Below are 23854 nucleotides of genomic sequence, written 5' to 3'. Positions count from 1 at the left end.
ACAGTTTTACCTGACTCACTATTGGCGCCTTTGCCATTCGGGGTTCGTAAACATAAGATTCATTCCATGCAACGTTGCCGAACCCCCACCCTGCGACATATCCTGTCTTGTTGACGACTCTCTGCAGATCGCTCGAGGTATACCACATACAAATAGGTTTGATCGTAGGACTGAACTCGACGGGAGTCTTCAATGTCAGAATCGCCAAATCGGAATCACCACTGATGCTTCGGTAATTGTAATCAGGATGAAGCGTATAGCTCGCAATCTCTCTATTCAGGGATCCCGCTTCATTCCAGTTAAACAGTCGATATCGTCCCAAAGATACCAATATTGCATTGGGAGGGATATTCATTTGGACGTCCAGGCTAAGGCAGCGTGCCGCTATAAACAAAGAAATAAACAAACGCATTATTCGACAATAACGTTATTTTTCACAATAAATAAGAAGAAGAAGACAATTCCTTAGAAATGAAGATTTAGATCTTTAATGTTCTGTGAATCTCTAATAAACGAATAAAAATCATCCCCTTCGTATCTCCTTGTGTAAGTATTCTCTCTTTGATTTCTTAAAACACACCTGTTATAATATGTTTTTGAGTCAGAATGGAGCCGGCACATTGAAATTTATTACTGATTTTGATGAGAAAGATCGCCACTAACCACGGCCACTAACCCGGTGACGTCTTTATTTCCTTAGAGATTAGAGAACTGTCGGTGATTGACGGACTGCTGATACCGCACTCGAAATTTTGTTGAACAGGTGATGGACTGCTGTGCTCGAAACTTTGTTGAATATGTGGTGGCTTTAAAGATGGATTGTTGTCGAACTTATCGGAGGAAGTGTTCAAATTCTGTTGCGGCAAATCATAGGAATTCTGTGAATGCGACAACACAGAAGACCGATACAAAGTGTGATCCAGCGTAATGAAAGTCATGATTTCTCCTGTTGCTAAAACGAAATACGAATCACACATGTTGTATTATTGTTTGAGAAAAAAATAATCTTTCAAGAATGCATGTTAATTCTAAAATTTTTTTAGTAAAGATGAAAATAGTTTTCTTAACGAGCTTTATATCTATCTGTAGCTTTATGTTTTCTCTCTTGCATTATAGACATTAAAATATAAAACAAAATTATGCTGCAAACTTGATGTGGAGAAAATTGGAGAAAAATGGCAACTGTAGTCTCGAATATATACGGTATTGATATTGTTTTTTAAATCTTACTCACCATAAGGACCTGAACAATATTGTTCATCGTTAAACCAAATTCCGGTCAGTAATGGTATCGGTTGAGGCAAAGGAAAATAAATGTGATATAACAAAGGCTTATCCCTTTGATCTCTCCGAACAGACTCCTCTTTCGATTGCGCCACTTTCAATAGACCGACTTAGTTCTGAAACGTAGCGATGTTTAATGAAATACTTTAATGATTCATAAAACAAAGAAAATTGTATTTTTTTAATTATACAAAAAATATATGCATTCGACTAATCAAATTTTGTTTTAGGAGAACAGATTTTATTTGCAGTCATACAACTAACTTTAACTTTTGTTGAAAATTATTAAAGATGATTTATAAAAGATCGTTACCCGTTACCTTTAATTGAGGATCAGTTAAGTCGTCTGCAGAATGCGAAAATATTTACTACTTTTGATCTTGATAACATAATGACAATAACAAAACAAGTGTAATGCGAAATAAGATGCACTATTTTTCACTCACATCATTTTTTTGTAATTTTCACAAAAAGTTGAGGATTTTAAGATAAATGTATATAACGAAGGAAAATGGTTTTATTATAAAATATCTCTATTTGAAAAGATAATTTTTGTCTTAAACAAGTTTAAACAATAATCGTTAAGACAAAAATTATCTTTTCAAATAGAGATATTTTAATTATTTAAGAATTTCAAGAAAATAAGTTGATAAGAATAAATATTAAAATATTTAAACTTTTTGCCATGCAAGTAAAATAAAAACATACATGCTTTATGTCATATAATATAACATCGATAAATTCAACAACACATGTAGAGAAATATGTTCAATGTTATATGTTAGTGTATCAATATCAATAAATTAAAGTATACATATATATAATATATGTTAGTGTATTTATATTAATATTAATAAATTAAAGCATATTTACATATAGAGAGAAACTATGCAAATATTTTGACGAATATGATCCAGATAATCCAAAGAGTGAAAAAAATTAACACAGTTTTAGATACTTGATGTATCCAATAAAGCCTGAAATTCATGATTTTGTCCTTAAGAGAAGTTTAATCTTTATATTAAAAACAAATTAACTTTAATAAGGATAAAAAAGAAATTCTTTACCTTTTATAATTTATACGACTAATTTCTAAATTACTGTCATCTTCATTTAAAAAATAAAGACGTAAACCTTTGTGAAAATCGATAAGATATTTTGTCCAGTCAAGTTCCCTTATGTTGAATGGAAATAATTGCTTATCTTCTTTATTCAAGCGGTTCCACATCGTTTGAACATTATCATCGGTGAAATGCCATTTAGTAATTGAAAAATATGCAATTAACTTTATAGTTTTGTGAATTTTATTATACAATTCCCACATTCTGAAATATATATAAAGGATTATTACGTTTCCTTATGTGTTTTTTAGAAGTTTAAATAAATTTAAATAAATTTCGTTCAATTTCGAGATAAATTATTGTACATACATAGTTGAATAATCAATATTTATATATGTTTCTATAATACCTCGGGCGACGGCCTACACATATCCTTACACTGTCCACAAAAAAGGCCGGAAGCAAATGACAGAACCAAATGCCAATTTTATATGTTATTTCTCCTGGTACTAAAAAAACAAATGGTAACCATATGGCATCTTTCAAGGGATATTTCTGATTTAAACAGATCATTTTATTCATGTATTCGCCCCAAGTCGGCGCATTAGGTGCTGTTGGGTTATTGTAAATTAACATATTTTTGCCTGTCCTATAAAAATTAAAAAACCTTTCTTAAAAACCGCTTATTAATCATAAATCACGTGTTCCAATACTTTTATTTTATGTAATCAATATATATTACATAAATATGTTGATGTATTAATTAAAAAAAAGGTTGATTATTTTATGCTTGACATCAACTTGTCACGAGTGTTGAAATGATACAATAGATCACATGAATTATATAAAATATTTTGTAATTTTTTGAGAGTAAAATTGAGGACTAAAGATAGGACTGAGATTGATGCCAATATTTAATATCTGATGACAATAATTAATATCGAAACTACTTATGACAAAAATGAAATACAGTACCAATCAAAAATATATCTTTATGTTCTTTTTGAGGATAACTTAATTCAAAGTGTATATATATTTAATTAATTTTTCGTTGCTGTTTTCATTATTGAATGAAAAATCTATCGTTTAATAATCCATATACCTATTATTAAAATATGTGTGATTAGATAGAAATATATGCACATTGAATTAAGTTATCCTTAAAAAACATAAAGGTGATATATTTTTGGCCAGTACTGTATGTGTTATTATCAGATGTGTGCGTTCCTTGATGATATTTGATTATACCTGCATTGATTAGAGACATCCCATGCACTAGCAATTAAAGCGTTTACGGTAAAATCAACAGGCACCAAATTCGCCGTAATATCGGGATCGCACCATTGAAATCTCGTGTAACCGAGCAGCATATATATTGTACTGCCAATTGGTCCATATAAGTTATCGCCCCATCCGACGATCGGTTCATTAGCGCTAGGCATGACTGAAAAAATATTCATTTTTCTTTCGTTAAAGCTTGCACTTAATAATAATCTGCAATATTTTTGCGATTTTACGTTATCATCTTAAAATTTCATTTTTTTCAGTACTATGTTATATTAATATTAATTATTAATTTATTTATTAATGACAATAATTATACTTTTATATTACACATAAGAAATGTATATGTATTTTATGATATTTCTCGCAAGATTATATACGATAAATCTACGATATAAATGAATTATATACGATAAAAATGAATTTGCATTATATATACATATATATATATATATCTTATGATATAATATGAAGATGATTTATATATAATAAAGATGAATTATAAATTAAAATATTAATTAATATAAAAATTAGTATGATAAAATAATGTATAATTAATTAAATTCTTTACCCATTGCAGGTCGAAATATTCCAATAGGTAAGTTTTTGCCTTCGTCTCTGAGAAGAATCTCTGTAATGGCTTTTGTACATGTATATGTATTCGGCCACAATGAAGCCATTCTATCAAAATAATAATATTACAGTAATTTATTATAATAATTTTGATTTATTATAAACATTTATTTTTTTACATGGAAAGTTTATTATTATTATCTTATTTATTATATATCGAGAACAAAGAAAATACGCACCTAGATAATTTTTCATCGTTTTTGGGTAAAGCACGCATTGATGTAATAAAATCCTTATGATCATTAGGATATGTGTAAAAACGTTCCTCGATAAGTATTGAGTTATCGTGGCAATGTGCATACAAGGTCGATATGTGAATGAATGACTGCAAAATATATGTCAATATCGATTTAATTATTTCTTTAAAATTCATAAAAATTAATAATTCTTCCCAATTATTTTACAATATTTATTGTTACAAAATAAAATTACCTTTAAGTTTGACATACGTTTAGCGATGTTTAAAATGGTATTTGTAGCCATAATGTTTATTGTCGTAGCAATTTTTATTTTTTCGTTAAAACGCATAGTCGCCGCCAAGTGGAAAATTATGGACACCTGCAATATAAAGTAAATATAATAAGAATTTTTTTCTAATATAAATCTAATATTTCTAATATATTATATTGTAATATTTCAAATATATAAGAAGAAGATGTATTTTTGACTATCTTAATAATTAATATTTTTAATTTACATAGAATATATATCTCTTAAACATACGATAACTTTTTTGAGCTGAATATAATTATACAAATGCAAGAGAAATCTGAATTATTACCTCACGTATCAGGATATTCTTATCATTTTCGGACAGTCCTAAATCTTCAACATCAAAATTGCCTATAATTGGCACAACTTTTTTGCGAAAATTAGGCACTTCCTTTCTTAATCGATCATACAACTGCAGATTATAAATTCACATAGTAATGTTTCATGAATATATCATATTACTGCTTTTTAGATACTCACCGAATTTTTAAATATGTCATTTAGTCGGCTTTCAGGGCACTTGTCCTTTTTCGGGCGTATCAATAGATACATTGTAGAAATATCGGGACAACTTCGTAACAATTTTTCAATTAACATTTTTCCGAGAAACCCGGTACTACCTGTAAAAAAAATAGAAAAGTAAAATTAAATATAAACTGTAATATGTATTAATTACAATATCCAGAAAGATAATGTAAGGAAAGAGTCTCGTAAGAATTCTAGTATTACGAATTTATTATTTATATGTATATAGTAATTAATACTATTTTCAAAATTATTAAACGTATATTGTTACTAAAACAAACTAATATTTGAAATGTTTTTTACATTTATCAATTGAAAATTAATTTTAAATTATTAATTAATATATTAAATACAGAGATTTTAATTTGAGAACTTGTAGTAGAGTTACTAATATATAATAATTAATGATAGTTAATAATAGTAATTTATTTTGTTCCAAAAGTTTTCCTACGAACATACGCATGGTACATAAAGTATATAATAAAATGAAATAATAGTGTAATAAATTGAAAAAATTGAGAATACAAAAAATAGAGTAATAAAAATAGAAAACAAAATGAAGACTAAAATATAAATATAAATAAAAATTAAATATATTGAATAAAAAATAAAATAAGAATGAATATGTTAGAGTGACAATGTGAAATTTAGCTAAAAGGACAGAAGCAGTTGATAGAAGTCTATAAGCTGCCAACTTTTATCGTTTGACATTTAGGAAATGTATTGCAAAGTTTCTTTTGAATGATTTAATGGAGAGCAATTCAATGATTTTAGGATAACTAATTCAACAAAGGGAATGCTCTTCAAAGGATTTTTGCTAAATTATTCCCCAATATAATGAGACTTTTAGCCTCTAAAGAAGATATGATCCGAGGTGGAATCTCTCATAAGCGGATAAATGCTTAAATCTATTGAAAAGACAGATTGAATTATCAGTGGAAAGCAGCTGTATAATAGAGTAAAGCAATCTAAAAAATAAGTCGAAAAGTCGCTTTTTCACAGCGAAATCAAATCCAAGATCTAAGTAATGCAGAAAATTTGAGATTTTTATGATTCAAAAATTTTATTGCTGTTTGCTTATAAATCTAATTTTTAAATTAAAAGTTATTTGCAACTTCAGTGTTTACAAGTCTGTATCATTAGTAAATCATCAGCGTAGTAATTGATGTAAAGCAGTATAAAAACAATTTACAAACAATTTACAGTTGTTTGTAAGTGCAAAAATCTTTCTTTTTAAATCTTTAGTTGATTTATGATTGATTCTAATTATAATGTTGCAAATATTTCGAATAAAACTTACTTATAAAAATATGCAATCAATGATTACGCATATCACTCTTGTCGATGAAATAAAGAAAATTGATTTTTATCAAGAAATTGCAAATTTTATTTGTATCACTTGGAAATGATTAACATTGTTTTATTTTATTAACTTTAATTGAAAGATAGAAACCTAATCACTAACAACAGCCCATTTTTATTGATCAAATTTATAGTTGTATTCTTAAAAATAAAGATTCAAAATAAAGATAGATTTATAAACTATATACATAAAATTAACTTGTAGTATTTACTAACTGGATTATTTATAAGTATTGAAAAGAATAGAGTGATTCAAAAGATAATATTTAGCTAATCAATATAAAGAGAGATACTATTTATTAAAAACTAGTAAAATTGCTAATACGTTAAATGTATGATTAGGATTCTATATTGTTTTATGTTTCATGGTCATGTAGATAAAAATAAAATCAATTGAAAATGCAAATTTAAAAAATCAAATATATGATCTTTATAAATATAAATATAAATGTTTTAATGTGTCAAAAAAAAATATCTTACCGTTAAGATTATTGGTTAAAAGTAAACCGGTTATCATCAATGACTTCAATAATAGCTGTTTAGATACTTGCGAATTTTAAATAATTTATTGTAAAAAACAGTTTGTATTTGCAGAATAAATTTTCTTTATTAAGATAATCTAGTTATAGACAATGCGATCAAATATTTTAGAAGAGGTACAAAAGCATGTAAAGAGCTGAAAATCTAACGGTGAAGATAAATTATCTAATTTTTTTGATAAAACATAAACTTTTTACAGCATAGAATAAGATACATACACACACACACCAACAAAGAAAAGAAACAAAAGTTATCTGAATTAAAATCAAGCTGTAAGGAAAATTATTATCGCTTTCGTGTAATGAAAAAAACCTAGAATTAGAATAAGAGAAATAAAAATTTTGTTAAAATTATTGTAAAATGATATAATAATTTTAACAAAATTTTTATTTCTTTTATTCTAAATCTAGGTTTATTTTATTACACGAAAGCGATAATAATTTTCCTTATATATATATATATATATATATATATATATATATATATATATATATAAGGAAAATATACATATATATACATATATATATATATAGAACAAAGTAGATTTAAGCGTAAGAATTTGCGGTATAATGCATAAGACTCATGTGCGTCATTGTTTAAGTTCACGATTGTCGTACTCAATTTTAACTGTGCGGTTAATGGACTGCGCAATATTTCTAGCCGATTTATATTCTAGATAAACAAAACACTATTTTATGTAAGGATAGGAAAGATTTGTAAAGAGCATCGCATGACTATTTTTCAGGCACAAACTTACATCTAATTCCGTTTTCAAATCGATAAATATATAATATGTAAATAATATCGAGACTAATGTTTTAATTGGATTTTAATTGAATTTTAATTGAATTTTAATTGAATTGTTATTTTAATGAAAGTTTAATTTGTTTATTAATGAAGAAATTTCATAAGTCTAAAAATTAATGAAATAACATAGTTTAACACAAATACTTAATTACTTATTCACACATACCCTTCACACATCACACATATCGGTAATCAGTTTTCTATTACACTGAGAAAAAGTTGTTAACTTGACTAAAGTTTAAGTATTTAAGTATTTAAATTAAATATGACATATTAAATCTATACATGACATCTATTATTATATATACAGAATGTACCAGAATTCGCGGACGCGGAGTGCACAGCGTGATAGTTCATGCCAAAAGAAACAACATTTTCTTTTGACAAAATTGCATCTGAATATTATTTTTTTAATAAGAGCAACTTTAAGCTAACGAATAAGTGTTTTAGATTACGCATGAATCAGAGGCGGCGCGCGCACAGCTTGCGCAGCATTTGAGCATATACGCTGTTTTATTATTTTGATAAAAGTTTTACAGAACTATGCATGATAACTGTATGAAAATAAAATAAGTAGATTAAATAACATGTGTGAATAATTTTGATCCAAAATTATTGTTTCAACGTTCTAAAAATTTTTTTTGGCTCTAAAATAGATCAATAAATGTTTTAAAGCATATGTTCGAAATGCAGACTTTTTATTTGTATACACATATTCGCTCTGAGGATAAGATTTTTTGGTATAATTGGACCATTTCTGATGTGACGATTGCTATTGCACAACGGAACTGTTCTTCTAAATTTAATATGTGTGGATCAAAATTATTCACATATTATCTAATCTACTTATTTTACTATTTTTTATTCTATTCAGTTATATAATAAATACCTGTAATGAAAATTGACTGTCCGGCGTAAAATTTTTGTATCGGCGTCTTGTGCATTTCAGCTTCATTGTTTTGTTTGTAATCCATGATTTTCCAAGATGAAGTAGTTGCCGTATATATATGTTGCATCTATATAGGGTGTCCTAATAAAAAGAAATCACCTTAATTAATTTTCTAAACTAAAAGAAATAGCCTGTTACCGCGAGAAGAGATTGACATGTGAGAAACATGATTCTCGATGATAGCACAAGATAAAATATTTTTGGTGCGATTATTATGAACAAAATAGATATTTGTTTATAAAATATACTATGTATTGCGCTATTTATAAAATGTTTATCTACAAAGAGAATTTCTACTAAATATGAAACAAGTTGTTCATGCCTTTTTACATTTAAACATGGAACAGATACATAACAAAGCTCTTAGATAGACACATAGCATTTAATTAAGAGAAAACAATAAATTTATTTAAAACAGAACTTATATATGTATATGTACAAGTTCTGTTTTAAATAAAGTTATTGTGTTTTCCGATCGATAAACGAAGTGTTCACCGTGTGTGTATTCTGTTGCACGTTGCTTCATCTATTCAGATTTTACTATATTCTGTAAATGTATTTGCACTTATTTCGCAAAATGCCTTCTTGAACAATATTTGTAAATGTAATATTATTTTGATAATATAAACAATTAAAACAATAAAACTAAATAAACATTAAAATAACAATTATATGATAATGTTATCTTACATATATACAATAATGGATGAAATAAGAAATATGGTGTATATATATATATATATATATATATATATATATATATATATATACAATGCCCGACAAAAAAAAAGAGACTACCTTTTATTTTGTAAATTTTTGTCTCTAAAAACTATAAAAACGTAAAAAAACATTGAATGTTTTTGGCTCAAATAATTATTTATCAACTTAATTTTAATATCCATATAACAAAAAATAACATTTTTGTTAGAGTAATTTTTTTGGACTTTTTTTCAAGAATGTTGCATTTTATACGTGGACAAAATAAAGAGACCGCTATCTTAGTTGGCACTGCAACTTACTCTATTTTCTCCGTTAGGCGAATTATGTGTTTTGTTTATATACTGTGTTGTGTGACATTGTAATACGCGTTAGTTTCATTCGCTTATTGTTTCTTAACTGAGAAAATTCGCGTGTTAACATGGCTAGGAAATAAACTTGTGCACAAATACGAAAATTAATTATAAAAGATATACAGAAAGATTCTTCGCAAAGAAAAGTAGCAGCAAAATTTAAAGTAAGCAAAACTCAAGTGCAAAAGCTGTTGAAAAAGTTTCGAGAGACTAGTTTTGTTGCGGATAGAGCAGGAAGAGGAAGAAATCGAGCGACTACAGATCGAGATGACTCTCGTATTGTACGAGAAATTAAGAAAAATCCATGTTTAACGGCACGTGCAATTCGAGAGAACCTCCATCTGAATGTATCAAATAAAACTATTGAGCGAAGACTCCGTGAAGCAAATTTTCACAGCCGAAACTTGCCTTCACTTGCACGAAAACGGCCCTTTATCAACAAGCGTAATAATAAAATAAAGCGTCTCAAATTTGCAAAAAAGTACGTAGATATGCCAATTGACTTTTGGAAAAAAGTTGTATAGTCCGACGAGAGTAAATTTGAGCTATTTAATCGGAAAACAAGGCTTAGACTATGGAAAAACCCCGGAGAAGAGTATCAAGAGCGTCACTTGCAGCAAACAGTAAAATATGGAGGAGGCAGTATTATGATTTGGGGTTGTTTTGCATGGTCAGGAGTAGGAAATTTAGTAAAAATTGATGGTACATTAACGGCAGATAAATATATTAACATGCTTCGTGAAAATCTAGAGATATCGATATTATATTATAATAGAGTTTATTGTTGGTATGGTGACCCTGGGACATTCTGTATACAAACTTTTTTAATTTGAGCATTAAATTTTTTTAAGCTTTATGTAAATTATAATCAATAAACTGTCAACATGTTTACAAAAAATATAACTCTCTTATAATAAATTCATGGGATCATTTGGAGACGATTTTTTCTCCGAAAATGTTGAAGCAATAATTTATTAATTAATAAGTGATTAAAAAAAAATATTTTTTGCAAACTAAATTTGGTAGAGTTAAAAGATTAACAAAACTACTTCAGTTAATTCTTTAATTAATTTCGGATGAAGTTTATTTTAATAGAATTTCAATTTAAAGTTTAATTACAAAGCTATATGATAGTAAAAATTGAAAACATGCAATGATATTTCCTCTCGACAATAACATTGAAAAAAAATGTCTCCAAATGATTTGAAGAATCTACCATTAGTAAGTAATGTGGTTATCCTAGGATTTTATGTCCATGTCTTTATTTAAAAAAGTAAAATTGCTTCTTTAATATAAACAAATAATTGTTTGCAATCCGTATTGTTATAATCACAATAAAAATTAGTTTAAATTAATAGAGTTTATTTGCCGTATGGTTTATCTTTCTATATATAATTTAAAAAAATAATTATTTGTAAAACATCTTAATTTTCTTTATTATCCATAAATATTATCTGGTAAGAAAAAATATAGATTTCTTCAAACTTTTAATATTAATATAATTAACAATGTAATAGTAGTATTATGTTAAGGTTTATAAAGAAAATACTTTGTATAATTGATTAATAAAGACTAGACTAATAAAGACTAGATTAATAAAGACTATTGTATATAATAGATTAATAAATATTATGTTTGAATATTACGTTTGAAAACAGACTCCAATGCAGCACTGTACGTTGCAATCGAACGAATAATGAACCATCACTGAATTCTCATGTTACAGGCTTAAGGCTTATATATATCACTGAATTCTCATGTTACAGGGGGGTTAAGGCATATATATAAACATATCGTTGTTGAGAAACTTCGCTAAAACCAGTTTCAAGCACCTAATTAATTATGCCGTAAAATACATGTAATATATAAAGTTATGCAAGATACGAAATCAAATGAATTTTTCACACAACTTCTTAAAATACACTTTATATTCTTTTTTTCAAAACAATCAATTTTTGGATATATATAAAAATGGATAGGTTGCAATTATGAAGACATCTTAACGGTTCCTTTTACAAGATTATTTCTTGTCGAAATTTTTCCCTCTATTTTTTCTCTATTAATCGACAATTACAATCTTTTTATTAAATAAATTGGTGAAGGAAGCATATTCATAGTGCAAAATGTATATCATGTAAAAGCGTAGAGTTGTGTCGCTGTCAGAAGACTGAGAGGGATGTATGTTTTATTTGTAGATACCTGAACAGTGCGATGCTATCCACGTGATGAATGTGCAATCATAATTCATCGCGATGTTATAAAAATGTATCGTTATCACGTTGCATTTGGTCGAAACAGCGTGCCAAAGAGACAAACATCCATTCTTAATTATTTAGGAAGAAAAGAGATTCTTCCTAAAATAATATTATATATCATCTCCGGAAAATAATATGAAGAAACTGAGGTTTTTAAAGTCAAATTAATATTTTTAAATCGCAAACAGCGATTGTTAATTCTACGTATATAATAAATAAATAAGTGCAAAAACATATTATAAGTATTATACTCAATAAACACATGATGGAATATTAAACATTTATTAAACGTAAAGTTAGTATAAATGTGATATAAGTATATCAGATAAACGTTTCAATTTCTATGGTTTTTATACAATCGTATAATATACGTTTTTATTACGTTTGCATAAAGCAAAACGGATTTTTTGCGTTAAAAAATATTATATAAGAATAGAAAAAGAAACGTTTAATTTCTAGAATGTATCTGCATCTATTTTATTTCTTAAAATCGTATATTTATGTAATCGAAGAAACGTTTATTGAAAACGTATATAATTTATGAGAAAAATCTCATTTATAAACAAAATGTTTACAAAATTCTATTCTATAAATGGTATAATCTAAGTCTTTAAAACGTTAATAAATTGTTGCACGAATAATATATACACACCTGATTTTACAACTAAAATATTATACGACTAATAAACATATTTTATTATTATATATATTTGACCATATTTTGAGTTAAATATATATAATAATAAAATGTTTATTAGTCGTATAATATTTTAGTTGTAAAATCACGTGTGTATATATTATTCGTGCAACAATTTATTAACGTTTTATAGATTTAGATTATACCATTTATAGAATAGAATTTGTAAACATTTATAAATGAGATTTTTCTCATAAATTATATACGTTTTTAATAAATGTTTCTTCGATTACATAAATATACGATTTTAAAAAATAAAATCATTTAAAAAAAAATAAATATGAAATGAAAATATTAATCAAGACAGAAATCCTACTTTCGGTTTTCTCTCTTGTCTCTCTCTCTCTCTCTCTCTCTCTCTCTCTCTCTCTCTCTCTCTCTCTCTCTTGTTCTTAGGATTACATTATATTATATAAAGATTAGATGTGTGTATGTATGTTTAGATATGTAGGGTGATTTTGAGGATTAAATGTCCTAATTTAAAGTATAAATTTAGGATTTATCTCAAAAGAAGAAAAAATTTTCCTCTAAAGATGTGCCCGTAAATGTTTTGTTTAAAAGATATTTGGTTTTCTACTATTGATAAAGATTTATGTATTTATAGTGCTATTTCTATTTTTCATAGATTTCCCTTGCCTCTTAGGCTAGAGACCAATTTATTATATATGTTATTATATATGTAATAATATTTATTATATATGTTACTAATAATAAAGTTAACTAGTTTTTATATTTGGTGGCATAAATAAAAAATATATCGATGTTTGTGGAAAAGTGCATGTTATAATTTATTTATATGTGTCAATGCAATCACGTAAAAATATTATGTACGGTAACAAATTATTTCAAAATTAAATGTCCTAACTTAAAATATGAATTTAGGACCTCTACAAGTACCGATTGTAATAACATTCATAAATGTGACCATATTTTGTGATATTTTTACATAATTGCATTGACATACAGGGTGATTCAAAGCAACCTGATGTCTTTGAAATATGATATTCTTGAACGAATTCTAAGACTATTTTTCCGCTTGAAAATTTTTTTTTTAATTTTCTAATTTTTTTAATTTTTTTAATTTTTTTGATATTTTTTGATATTTTATTCTTAAGCGTTACGTTATAACCTACCTAGACGGTAATAATATTGTTAAATATTGTGTAGAAACTGCAATAATAATTTAATACACTTCAAAGGATCAAATTTGTGCAATAAAATTGACTGTCTGGGGAAAAAATTAAGCTTAGGACAAAATTTTTCAAGAGGAAAAATAGTCTTAGAATTCGTTCAAGAATATCATATTTCAAAGACATCAGGTTGTTTTAAATCACCCTGTATAGCATTGACATATATAAATAAATTATAACTTGTACCTTTCACCATCAACATGTTTTTCATTTATGCAACCAACAATGTAGCATAAAGACTAAGAGGCTTTAATAACATATCTAATAAACCGGTTTTTGTCTTAAAGGGCAGGAAAAATCTATGAAAAAATTGAAATAGCATTCTAAATTCTTCAACTCTTGATTAATAGTAAAAAACCAAGTGAAAGGAATACATGTGCATAAATTGTTGAATGAGAAATGATAACTAACATTTATATAAATGTTACTTGGTTTGCTGGGTGAGAATTACCGGATTGATTTTTAATATTGTATTTTTGATTATCGATTGTATAATTAAAGATTATTATCATATACTATATATCCTCTGTATTTATCGATTAACTAAATTTAATTATATAATTATATAATTAATTATATAATTTTATAGTAACAGAAAGAGAAAAGAAATATATATATATATATATATATATATATATATATATATATATCCCTTTCATTACGGCGATTTGCTGCGCCGCGTCTTCGCGGACCATTTCGTGGATGCCGGCTATAGCCGGCTTTATATATGTATGTATATATGTATATCCCTTTCGCTCCTAAAGCCGGCTATAGCCGGCATCCACGAAATAGTCCGCGGAGACGCGGCGCAGCAAACCGCCGTAATGAAAGGGATATATATATATATATATATATATATATATATATATATATATATTTCTTTTTTTTCTGTTACTATAAAATTATATAATTAAATTTAGTTAATCGATAAATACAGAGGATATATAGTATATGATAATAATCTTTAATTATACAATCGATAATCAAAAATACAATATTAAAAATCAATCCGGTAATTCTCAGCCACTACCCAGCAAACCAAGTAACATTTATATAATTGTTAGTTATTATTTCTCATTCAACAATTCATGCACATGTATTCCTTTCACTTGGTTTTTTACTATTAATCAAGAATATATATATATATATATATATATATATATATATATATATATATATATACTCTTGAAAAATCATCGTATGATATTCAATTAAAAATTTTTGGCAACGCCGAATTGCAAGAATAAAAATTCCGTGATTCGCTAGTACCGCGGTATATATATATCAGCACCTAATATAGCTAGCAGGATTTTACGAAAAGCATTTTAAAGATTCGGATTTCTAGTTTTCGAAATTTTATATCGCAATTTTGTACGACAATTTTTCTGAAAATGGCGGATGACAAAACGAGAGCATACAAAATTGAAAAAAAATGGCCCGAGTTCACCACGGCACATGGCGAGAGTTTGATGTCGCTGCTCAATGAGATAAACGCATATGATAGTACAGAGTCTCCTTTTTAAAATGCTTTTTTGTTCGTCTCGATACAATGATTTTTTGGAGAGTTATTCGCATTTAAAGTAAAAAGCTGCCTTCTTATTCAAATGCGAATGTCTCGGCGAAAAATCATCGTATCGTGATGAATAATAATTATGTGGCTACGCAAAAGATTCTCTTTCACATTATGTTATATTATTGTTGTACTATTTATTATGACTATGCTACAAATATATAAACTTTTACATAAATAATATAACATAATGCAAGAGTAAATAATCTTCTGCGTAGCCATATAATTATGATTATATAATATTTTTACAATCATTCTTGGCTACGCAACAAATATATAAACTTCTATGATTGCAGAAATATTAATATAATCATAATTATGTGGCTACGCAGAAGATTTTTTCTCACATTATGTTATATTATTGTTGTATTATTTATTAATAATAATTATGTTTATTTGCAGCATAGTCATAATAATAAATAATACAACAATAACATAACATAATGTGAGAGAGAATCTTCTGCGTAGTCACATAATTATGATTATATAGTATTTCTGCAATCATAGAAGTTTATATATTTGCTGCGTAGTCAAGAATAATTGTAGAAATATCATATAATCATAATTATATGGCTATGCAGAAGATTATTTTCTCTCAATGTTATATTATATTAATATTCTAGTACGTAAGAGCGAGTGAAACAATAACAGAAGCGAGCGAGATAGTAATAGGAGCGAGCGAGATAGTAATAAGAGCGAGCAACGAAGACTCGAAAATCGAGTCTTTCTTGCAGCCTGGCATACTATTTCTCTCTCGCTCGCTCCTATTACTATCTCGCTCGCTTCTGTTATTGTTTCACTCGCTCTTACGTACTCATATACTGTCATGTTCATCTCGTTATCAAGCCTGCCGCTGGCAAGCGGCCGATGACAAATTGTGACAAACAAATAAGTTAATCATTTTAAGATATATTTATAAGGGTATGCGAGTAATTTTAATGGAATAATAAAAATTTTGCGATTAAAATAACATCAAACACGGTATCAATCGGATAAATGTAGTTAAATATATATTCAAAATTTTTATTATCAGACTAATTAAAAATTATTCGATTTACGTCGTGTTTGATATCATTTTAATCGCAAAAATCTCAATAATTCATTAAAATTACTTTCATATCGATAAAATAAAAAATAAAAGTTTCAGTTTTTACTTTATAATCTCGTAAATTGCGAATGGATAGAGGAAGTGAAGAAGCCGATTGTAAGAGACTTCGGAATTCTTTGATGATAGGTCATCTCGCTCGCTCTCGACTCGCGGTTTCGCTGTCGCTCTCGCACTTGACAGGTCGTAAAGATAAGCAGACTCGGCTTCCTCGCGAATGTAAACATCTTATAAAATAAAAACTGAAACTCCTATTTTTTATTTTATCCATTTGAAAGTAATTTTAATGAATTATTGAGATTTTTGCGATTAAAATGATATCAAACACGACGTAAATCGGATAATTTTTAATTGGTCTGATAATAAAAATTTTGATTATATATTTAACTACGTTTATCCGATTGATACCGTGTTTGATGTTATTTTAATCGCAAAATTTTCATTATTCCATTAAAATTACTCCCATACTCTTATAAATATATCTTAAAATAATTAACTTATTTATTTGTCATAATTTGTCATCGGCCGCTTGCCAGATGCAGCGGCAGATTTGATAACGAGATGAGCATGACAATACATGAGTACGTAAGAGCGAGTGAAACAATAACAGAAGCGAGCGAGATAGTAATAGGAGCGAGCGAGAGAGAAATAGTATGCCAGGCTGTAAGAAAGACTCGACTTCCAAGTCTTCGTTGCTCGTGCTATTGCTATCTCGTTCGCTCTTATTGCCATTTCGCTCTCTCTTATTATCTTCTCGCTTGCTCACATAACTCCCGTATACGCTACACACGCGCACACACACACACACACACACATATATAACTATATATATATATAACTTTGCTCACTTGAAATATCTACGCTATTTTTATAGATATGAAAAAATTGTAATTACGAAAATTGTACGATTAAAAGGACCATATGATATGCTAGTAATATTGTTTTCGTAAGTGGAAGCGTTTCAGAAATTTCAAGATTATCTTCATATTTTTTAATGGAACCATCCTAATTTTTTTATATAAATCGATTCCTCGCAATATTCCGTGTAAAAAGTTATAAAGATAGGATAGTCAAAAATTGAACAGTTAACGAGATATTTGATTCTTTAAGTTGACATAATTTTATATAAATTATAAAATATCTGATAAAATGTTCATTTTTCGATTATTTTACTTTAATAATTTTATGCATAGAATAATAAGAGGAATCAGATGGTATAAAAAAAACATATGATTGTTCTTAAGAAAAAATATGTCGCTGCTCATTGCAAATTCATATATAAAATATATATATATATATATATATATATATATATATAGAGAGAGAGAGAGAGAGAGAGAGAGAGAGAGAGAGTGAGAGGATCGCAAATTCGTCATTTCTCATTTATATTAAAATTTATTTGATATACGTAAGCACCTTGCTATACAGCACTGGTGCTACCGACATTTTGTGCATATAGCACGGAATAGAACCAGAAATTGTGCACCTTATATGTTACCCTCTGAGAACATTCGTGCACCTTGGCTTCTTAGTTTAGGTGCACGTTTTTAAGGTCCACAGAGGGCGTATCACTTTCAGGGATCATAGAGTTCCTCAAGTAAGAGTTAGGACACCGTGTGATGATTTCTGATTGGTCGCGCCATTTGTAGGGAAGCAGTGAGTAAGAAAGAGACAGAGAAAAGAAGAAGAAAGAAGACAAAGCTATTCGAGACGTGTCACGGTAAATAATGTATAGGTATGTATTAAAAATAAATTAATTTTTATATTTCATTTCATATAACGATTATTAAGTGATATTTATTAATAAAACGTATTCTTTTATTGTAAATTTATAAACTTAAAACTGAGATATAACTAACCTTAATGTAAAACTTTACTTATATATAAAAATAGTTTGGAAAGATAATTTTAAAAATTGTTACAGATAAAATGCAATAAATGAAATATAAATGAAAAAAAAAAATAAATGAAATATAAATCTCTATTTAATAGAATGTACATGATAGAATAGAATGATATAAGTCTTTCAAATTGCGCGCGCTACAATTCCCTGTTAATGGCGGACGTTGTCCTAACTCTTACTTGAGGAACTCTAAGGGATCACCCAAAAGCAGGCCATGACACCTCTCATTCTTCTCTCTGTTCACAGCATTCATTGTCCCTGATGGACACTACGAGTTTTTGAGAATGCCATTTGGTCTGTGTAACTCGCCGGCGGTCTTTCAAAGATTTGTTAGCGTTGTTTTGAGACCTTATTAATGATGGGACAGTATTAATGTATATGGACGATTTGATCATACCGTCGGAAGACTATAAGGACGTTATACAAAAACTCAGTCAGGTTTTTAGTACGGCAAGTCAGTTTGGGTTGGTAATCAATTGGAATAAATGTCAATTTTTAAAGATCAAAGTGGAATTTCTGGGACATATGGTAGAGTCGGGTAGCGTGTGACCGTCGGAAGACAAGATGGAGGCGGTTATGAGATTTCCCGAATCAAAGAACGTTAAGCAGATTCAAAGTTTCTTAGGCTTGTCAGGCTGTTTCCGGAAGTTTATTCGTAATTATTCTTCGATCGCGCGGCCTCTAACGAACTTATTGAAAAAAAATGTTGTATTTCAATTTGAAGAAGCGGAAAGGAATGCGTTCGGCGAATTGAAGGCGGCCTTGGCGAGCAGACCCGTTCTAAAATTGTATTAAATAGGTGCGAGTACCGATGCTTCGAAGGACGGTTATGGCGCAATTTTATTACAGCGTGACACTGACTGAATTCATTGCATCCTGTTTATTACGCGAACGGTCGTACGACTCCAGCGGAGGAGAAATATAGTAGGAGGAGAAGTATAGTTATGAACTCGAGGTGCTTGCAATTATTAAATCCTTAAAGAAATTTCGCGTTTATCTGATAGGAATATCTTTTAAAATTGTGACAGATTGTAGAGCGTTTAGCTTAACCATGAATAAAAAAGATTTATGCGTGCGAGTGGCAAAATGGGCCTTGCAATTGGAAGAATTTGATTATGCGATTGAACATTGTTCAGGGAGGGCAATGACGCATGTGGACGCATTGAATAGAAATCCGTTACCCGTATGTATGTTGAATGAGTGCGAAGATAGTATGACGTCGCGAATTCGAAGAGCTCAACAGGAAGACGCCTTTCTGCGAGAAATAATTAGGTTGGCCGAGGCTGGAAAGGCCGATGGATTTGTGACAAGAGCAGGGCTTTCATTTAAATTAATTGACGGCGAAGAACGAATGGTGGTGCCGCGACCGATGCATTCGCAGATCATCAAGCGGATACACGACGAGAAACATTTGTTGACGACTAAGACGGAACAAATAATTAGACGAGACTATTGGTTACAAGATTTAAAAGTGAGAGTCGAGAAAGTGGTTCGTAACTGTGTGCCATGTATCCTGGCCGAAAGGAAGCATGGTAAAAAGGAGGGGCTGTTGCATCCCATTGAAAAGGGCGAGACTCCCTTCGATACGTTCCATCTGGACCACTTAGGACCGCTTCCTTCAACGCGTAAGAGATATGGATATATATTAGCCATTGTAGATGCATTTACGAAAATTGTTTGCTTTTACGCGATTAGAACTGCTAGCGCTGCGGAGCTGCTGACGTGTTTAAGAAAACAATCGTGCATTTTTGGAAATCCCAGGAGAATAATATCAGATCGCGGTTCAGCATTCACATCCAGCGAATTTCAGAAATATTGTAAGATAGAGGGAATCCAGCATATTCGTATTACCACAGGTATTCCTAGAGGCAACGGACAAGTTGAAAGAGTTAATCGAACGGTGATCTCGTTATTGACAAAATTATCTATTCCTCGACCAGAAGAATGGCATAGGTACTTGGATACAGCGCAGAAATATTTGAATGCTACGCCACACAGAAGTATCGGGACGACGCCCTTTAATTTACTTTTTGGGGCAGACATTAAAATGAAAAACGATGCCTTTATTCGTGAGATGATAGAGAGGGAATTAATCAGTATTTTCCAAGAAGATCGGGATGAATTACGAAACCGAGCTAAGGAGAATATCCGCCAAATTCAGCAAGAAAATCGCCGAGGATTTAATAGACGAAGGAAATCAGCCTCATCTTCTATTGTTGGCAATCTCGTTGCCATCAGAAGGACACAAGCTGGACCTGAATTAAAATTCGCGCCTAAGTATCTTGATCCGTATCGAATCAAAAGAGTATTAAGAAATGATCGCTATACTGTTGAAAAGATCGGCGAACATGAAGGGCCTTATGAGACATCCACTGCAGCCGAGTATATTAAATACGTTGAATGTAAATTCACTCACACTCGTATGCATATAAGTATTTTTCTAAATTTAAAAAATAAATAATATATAATCCTTTGCGCATATATAAATTACGTAAAAAAATCATGTACATGAATTCATATTTATAATTTATAAATTTAAGGTTTGTAATATTTTACATAATATTAATATTATATGCGTAAATTCTTAAACTTAATTCTTAATATTTTTACATTCTTAATATTTAAACATTTTAGAAATATAACTTATATATAAAAGAATATTATGCTATATAAATTATATTTAATGTTATATGAATTGTCGGTGATATTTTTGTACTTAATAATAAGATGTAAAAGATATTTATGAATTGTTCGATAAAGATACATGATATAAAGTATGGCAGAAAATAAAATAAGCATTAATAAATATAATATATCCGGGTCATATGTGATATGATTTATTTTTAATGTATTTTTTAAAGGATCCATTATTTAAAATCACATTTATTTTTATATACACATATTTCGTTCTAGTATCACGATAAATGCACTCGATAAAATCAACGCAAAGTTCTAAGATAGAAATATTTTAAACTATACTATTCCATATATTATATTTTTTCTAGCTCTATATAAATAATATAAATTTATGTAGAAAAACATATCGGCTAGAACATTTTATACATCTGCGATAAGATTATGAAAGTATATTACATAGAGATCTGTTGGTAAACCCAGGACAAATATTTTGCTACGTCAACGAAGACGACGTACTGTGTGAGATCGCAGGTCGACTGATGGCGGTCGAACAGCGATCGTGAAACGATGCCGCGCAGGTGATAACGACCCGTGGAAGGATCATAAAGCGTCAGTCCGCTTCCATCATCACCATTGCAAGAACCGCTGTGACCTCGCGTATCAGCGCAAAAAGTGCGATTCGAAGTGAAGTTGACGAAACGCTAATCACTCCAAAGACATGACTCCTATAATTTGTACAATAATTGGTCTAGGAACTTTTAATCTTATCACCTATAAAAAATGTTATTCTACGACAATAATTTACAGAATCGATCAATTCGATAATTTCTTGCAATCAGTATTTGTATATAGATATCAGTGTTTCAAGAGTTTAAAAAAATTTGCACATACGCCTTAATCACGATTGCATTAAAACCGATTACGCATTAAATCCCATTTGTCATTCTAATTCGTAGCATATAATGATTCTGACAAATCCATTCGTCATGGATATATATGGATTTCAATATTAAGCATCCATGTACGCGAACTGCAAGGGTTTTTAACATTGTGTACAACGATTAAATCCCTCATTAAATCTTGATAGTGTATCATTTTGAAAAAATTTCTCTTTTTGTTGAAGAGTAATCAGATTGTGAAAATGTGACACGAGAATGATGAAATTCATCGAAAGGAGACAATTTTACCTGATTCACTATCGGCGCCTTTACCATTCGCGGTTCCTGGACATAAGGATCACCGAACTCGTCCTTACCTACGACATATCCTGTTTTATTGATGACGCTCTGGAGATCAATCAAGCCGTTCCACATACAGATGGGTTTGATCCTAGGGCTGAAATCGACGGGAGTCCTCAAAGTCACAACCGCCAAATCGGAGTCAGAACTGTCTTCTTGATTGTAGTCGGGATGGAGCGTATAGCTCGCAATCTCTTTATTCAGGGATCCCGCTTTACGCCAGTCCTGCAGACGATATCGTCCCAAAGAAGCCAATATCGCACTGGGAGGGATATTGGTTTGGGCGTCCAGCCTAAAGCAGTGTGCCGCTAAAAATAAAAAATGCTAATAAAACATTTTTTAACAATAACGTAGAAGAAGAAGAAGATTGAATTTCATAGATTCAGATCTTCAATGTTCTGTAAATCTCTAATGTACGAACAAAACCGTCTTCTTTGTAGGTATCTTCTTATGTAAGCAATCTCATTTTCCCTTTTTGATTTCTTAAAACATACCTGTTATGATGTGTTTTTGAGTCAGATTGGAGCCGGAACATTGAAACACGACAGTGATTTTCACGACAAAAAGCGCCACTAACCACGGCCACTGACGCAATGACGTCTTCATTCCCTGGGCGATTAGCGGATTAATGTTGCTCTTGATTGGCTGATTGCTGATGCCGCATTCAGAGATATAACTTTGTGGCGTTAAAAATGGATTGTTGTCGATCTCATCGGAGGAAGCGATCGGACGTTGAAGGGCAATAGGTTTCTTCGGATGTTGAGTGACAGGTGTATGTAACGTTGACATATAAAAAGAAACTGTCGGCTGCGGGGTTTTACAGTAATTTGGATGTTTTATTGTTAGATAATTCCATTGTGTCTTTTTATGTTTGATTTTTCTTGCTTTTGGTGCTGGTTCTGGAAAATTACATAGAAGAAAATTATATAAATTATAATAATGATGAGAGATTTTCCAGATTTCTATTCCATATACATTCAATTTACAAACATTTTAATTTTAAGATGTACATACTTTGTACACAAAATATTATATAATATATTATAGAAAAATACGAAAATAATGAAGACATGAATAAGTGATTTAATGATGCAATTGTCTTCAGATGTCAACTAGTCAACGCGGAACAAAATATACACGAGAAATTGAACGATAATATCGTGGTAATATTTTAATTCCAATCATATTTAATTGTAAATGCAAAATCTTTGATCATTTTTCTATTTTAGTTTTTGCTTTACAAAAATATAAA

General features: G+C 29.3%; 2 protein-coding genes and 1 long non-coding RNA gene across 5 annotated transcripts in view; 1 reads left to right on the top strand and 2 right to left on the bottom strand.

Moving 5' to 3' along the window:
• The window catches only part of LOC145959567 (uncharacterized), a 101598-nt gene extending 79701 nt beyond the window's left edge, over positions 1–21897 (top strand). Inside the window, exon 4 of the long non-coding RNA XR_014435078.1 lies at positions 21845–21897. This is a non-coding gene — a long non-coding RNA (uncharacterized LOC145959567). The remainder of the gene's footprint in view (positions 1–21844) is intronic.
• Positions 587–11754, bottom strand: LOC145959559 (putative fatty acyl-CoA reductase CG5065). Of its 3 annotated transcripts, XM_083078525.1 has the most exons (13): positions 11654–11754; positions 8878–9018; positions 5235–5374; positions 5044–5166; positions 4695–4820; positions 4442–4587; positions 4201–4310; positions 3594–3789; positions 2755–2994; positions 2352–2609; positions 2158–2261; positions 1235–1400; positions 587–952 (listed from the first exon to the last, which is right to left on the bottom strand). In XM_083078525.1, exons 2-11 carry the CDS (start codon positions 9002–9004, stop codon positions 2171–2173), a joined length of 1557 nt encoding a protein of 518 aa, XP_082934651.1. In that variant the 5' UTR covers positions 9005–9018; positions 11654–11754; the 3' UTR covers positions 587–952; positions 1235–1400; positions 2158–2170. The 3 variants fall into 3 exon arrangements, with proteins under 3 accessions (XP_082934651.1, XP_082934652.1, XP_082934653.1); XM_083078526.1 differs by lacking the exon at positions 2158–2261; XM_083078527.1 differs by lacking the exons at positions 8878–9018; positions 11654–11754 and adding an exon at positions 7122–7195.
• A 38-nt stretch (positions 21898–21935) lies between the features above and the next one.
• Positions 21936–23519, bottom strand: LOC145959565 (serine protease gd-like). The gene is made up of 3 exons (XM_083078539.1): positions 23097–23519; positions 22620–22910; positions 21936–22089 (listed from the first exon to the last, which is right to left on the bottom strand). The coding sequence occupies exons 1-3, from the start codon at positions 23389–23391 to the stop codon at positions 22070–22072; spliced, it is 606 nt and encodes a 201-aa protein (XP_082934665.1). The 5' UTR covers positions 23392–23519; the 3' UTR covers positions 21936–22069.
• Between the last annotated feature and the right edge of the window lie 335 nt (positions 23520–23854).

The sequence above is a fragment of the Camponotus vicinus genome, unplaced genomic scaffold, assembly GCF_025532165.1.
Source record: "Camponotus vicinus isolate PSW18456_S1 unplaced genomic scaffold, iyCamVici1.0 SCAF_1, whole genome shotgun sequence".
Lineage (NCBI taxonomy): Eukaryota > Metazoa > Arthropoda > Insecta > Hymenoptera > Formicidae > Camponotus > Camponotus vicinus.
Note: the sequence above shows the minus strand (reverse complement) of the source record. Positions and strands in the feature narration are given on the sequence as shown.

Coding starts and splice junctions, on each gene's coding strand:
- LOC145959565 (XM_083078539.1), bottom strand. CDS start 23,391: ATGTCAACGTTACATACACCTGTCACTCAACATCCGAAGAAACCTATT. Junction 22,911..23,096: donor TCAAAAACACATCATAACAG/GTATGTTTTAAG, acceptor TTTTATTTTTAG/CGGCACACTGCTTTAGGCTG. Junction 22,090..22,619: donor TAAAACAGGATATGTCGTAG/GTAAGGACGAGT, acceptor TACAAATTATAG/GAGTCATGTCTTTGGAGTGA.
- LOC145959559 (XM_083078525.1), bottom strand. CDS start 9,004: ATGCAACATATATATACGGCAACTACTTCATCTTGGAAAATCATGGAT. Junction 5,375..8,877: donor ACAGTCAATTTTCATTACAG/GTATTTATTATA, acceptor TTTTTTTTACAG/GTAGTACCGGGTTTCTCGGA. Junction 4,588..4,694: donor AACGTATGTCAAACTTAAAG/GTAATTTTATTT, acceptor TATATTTTGCAG/TCATTCATTCACATATCGAC.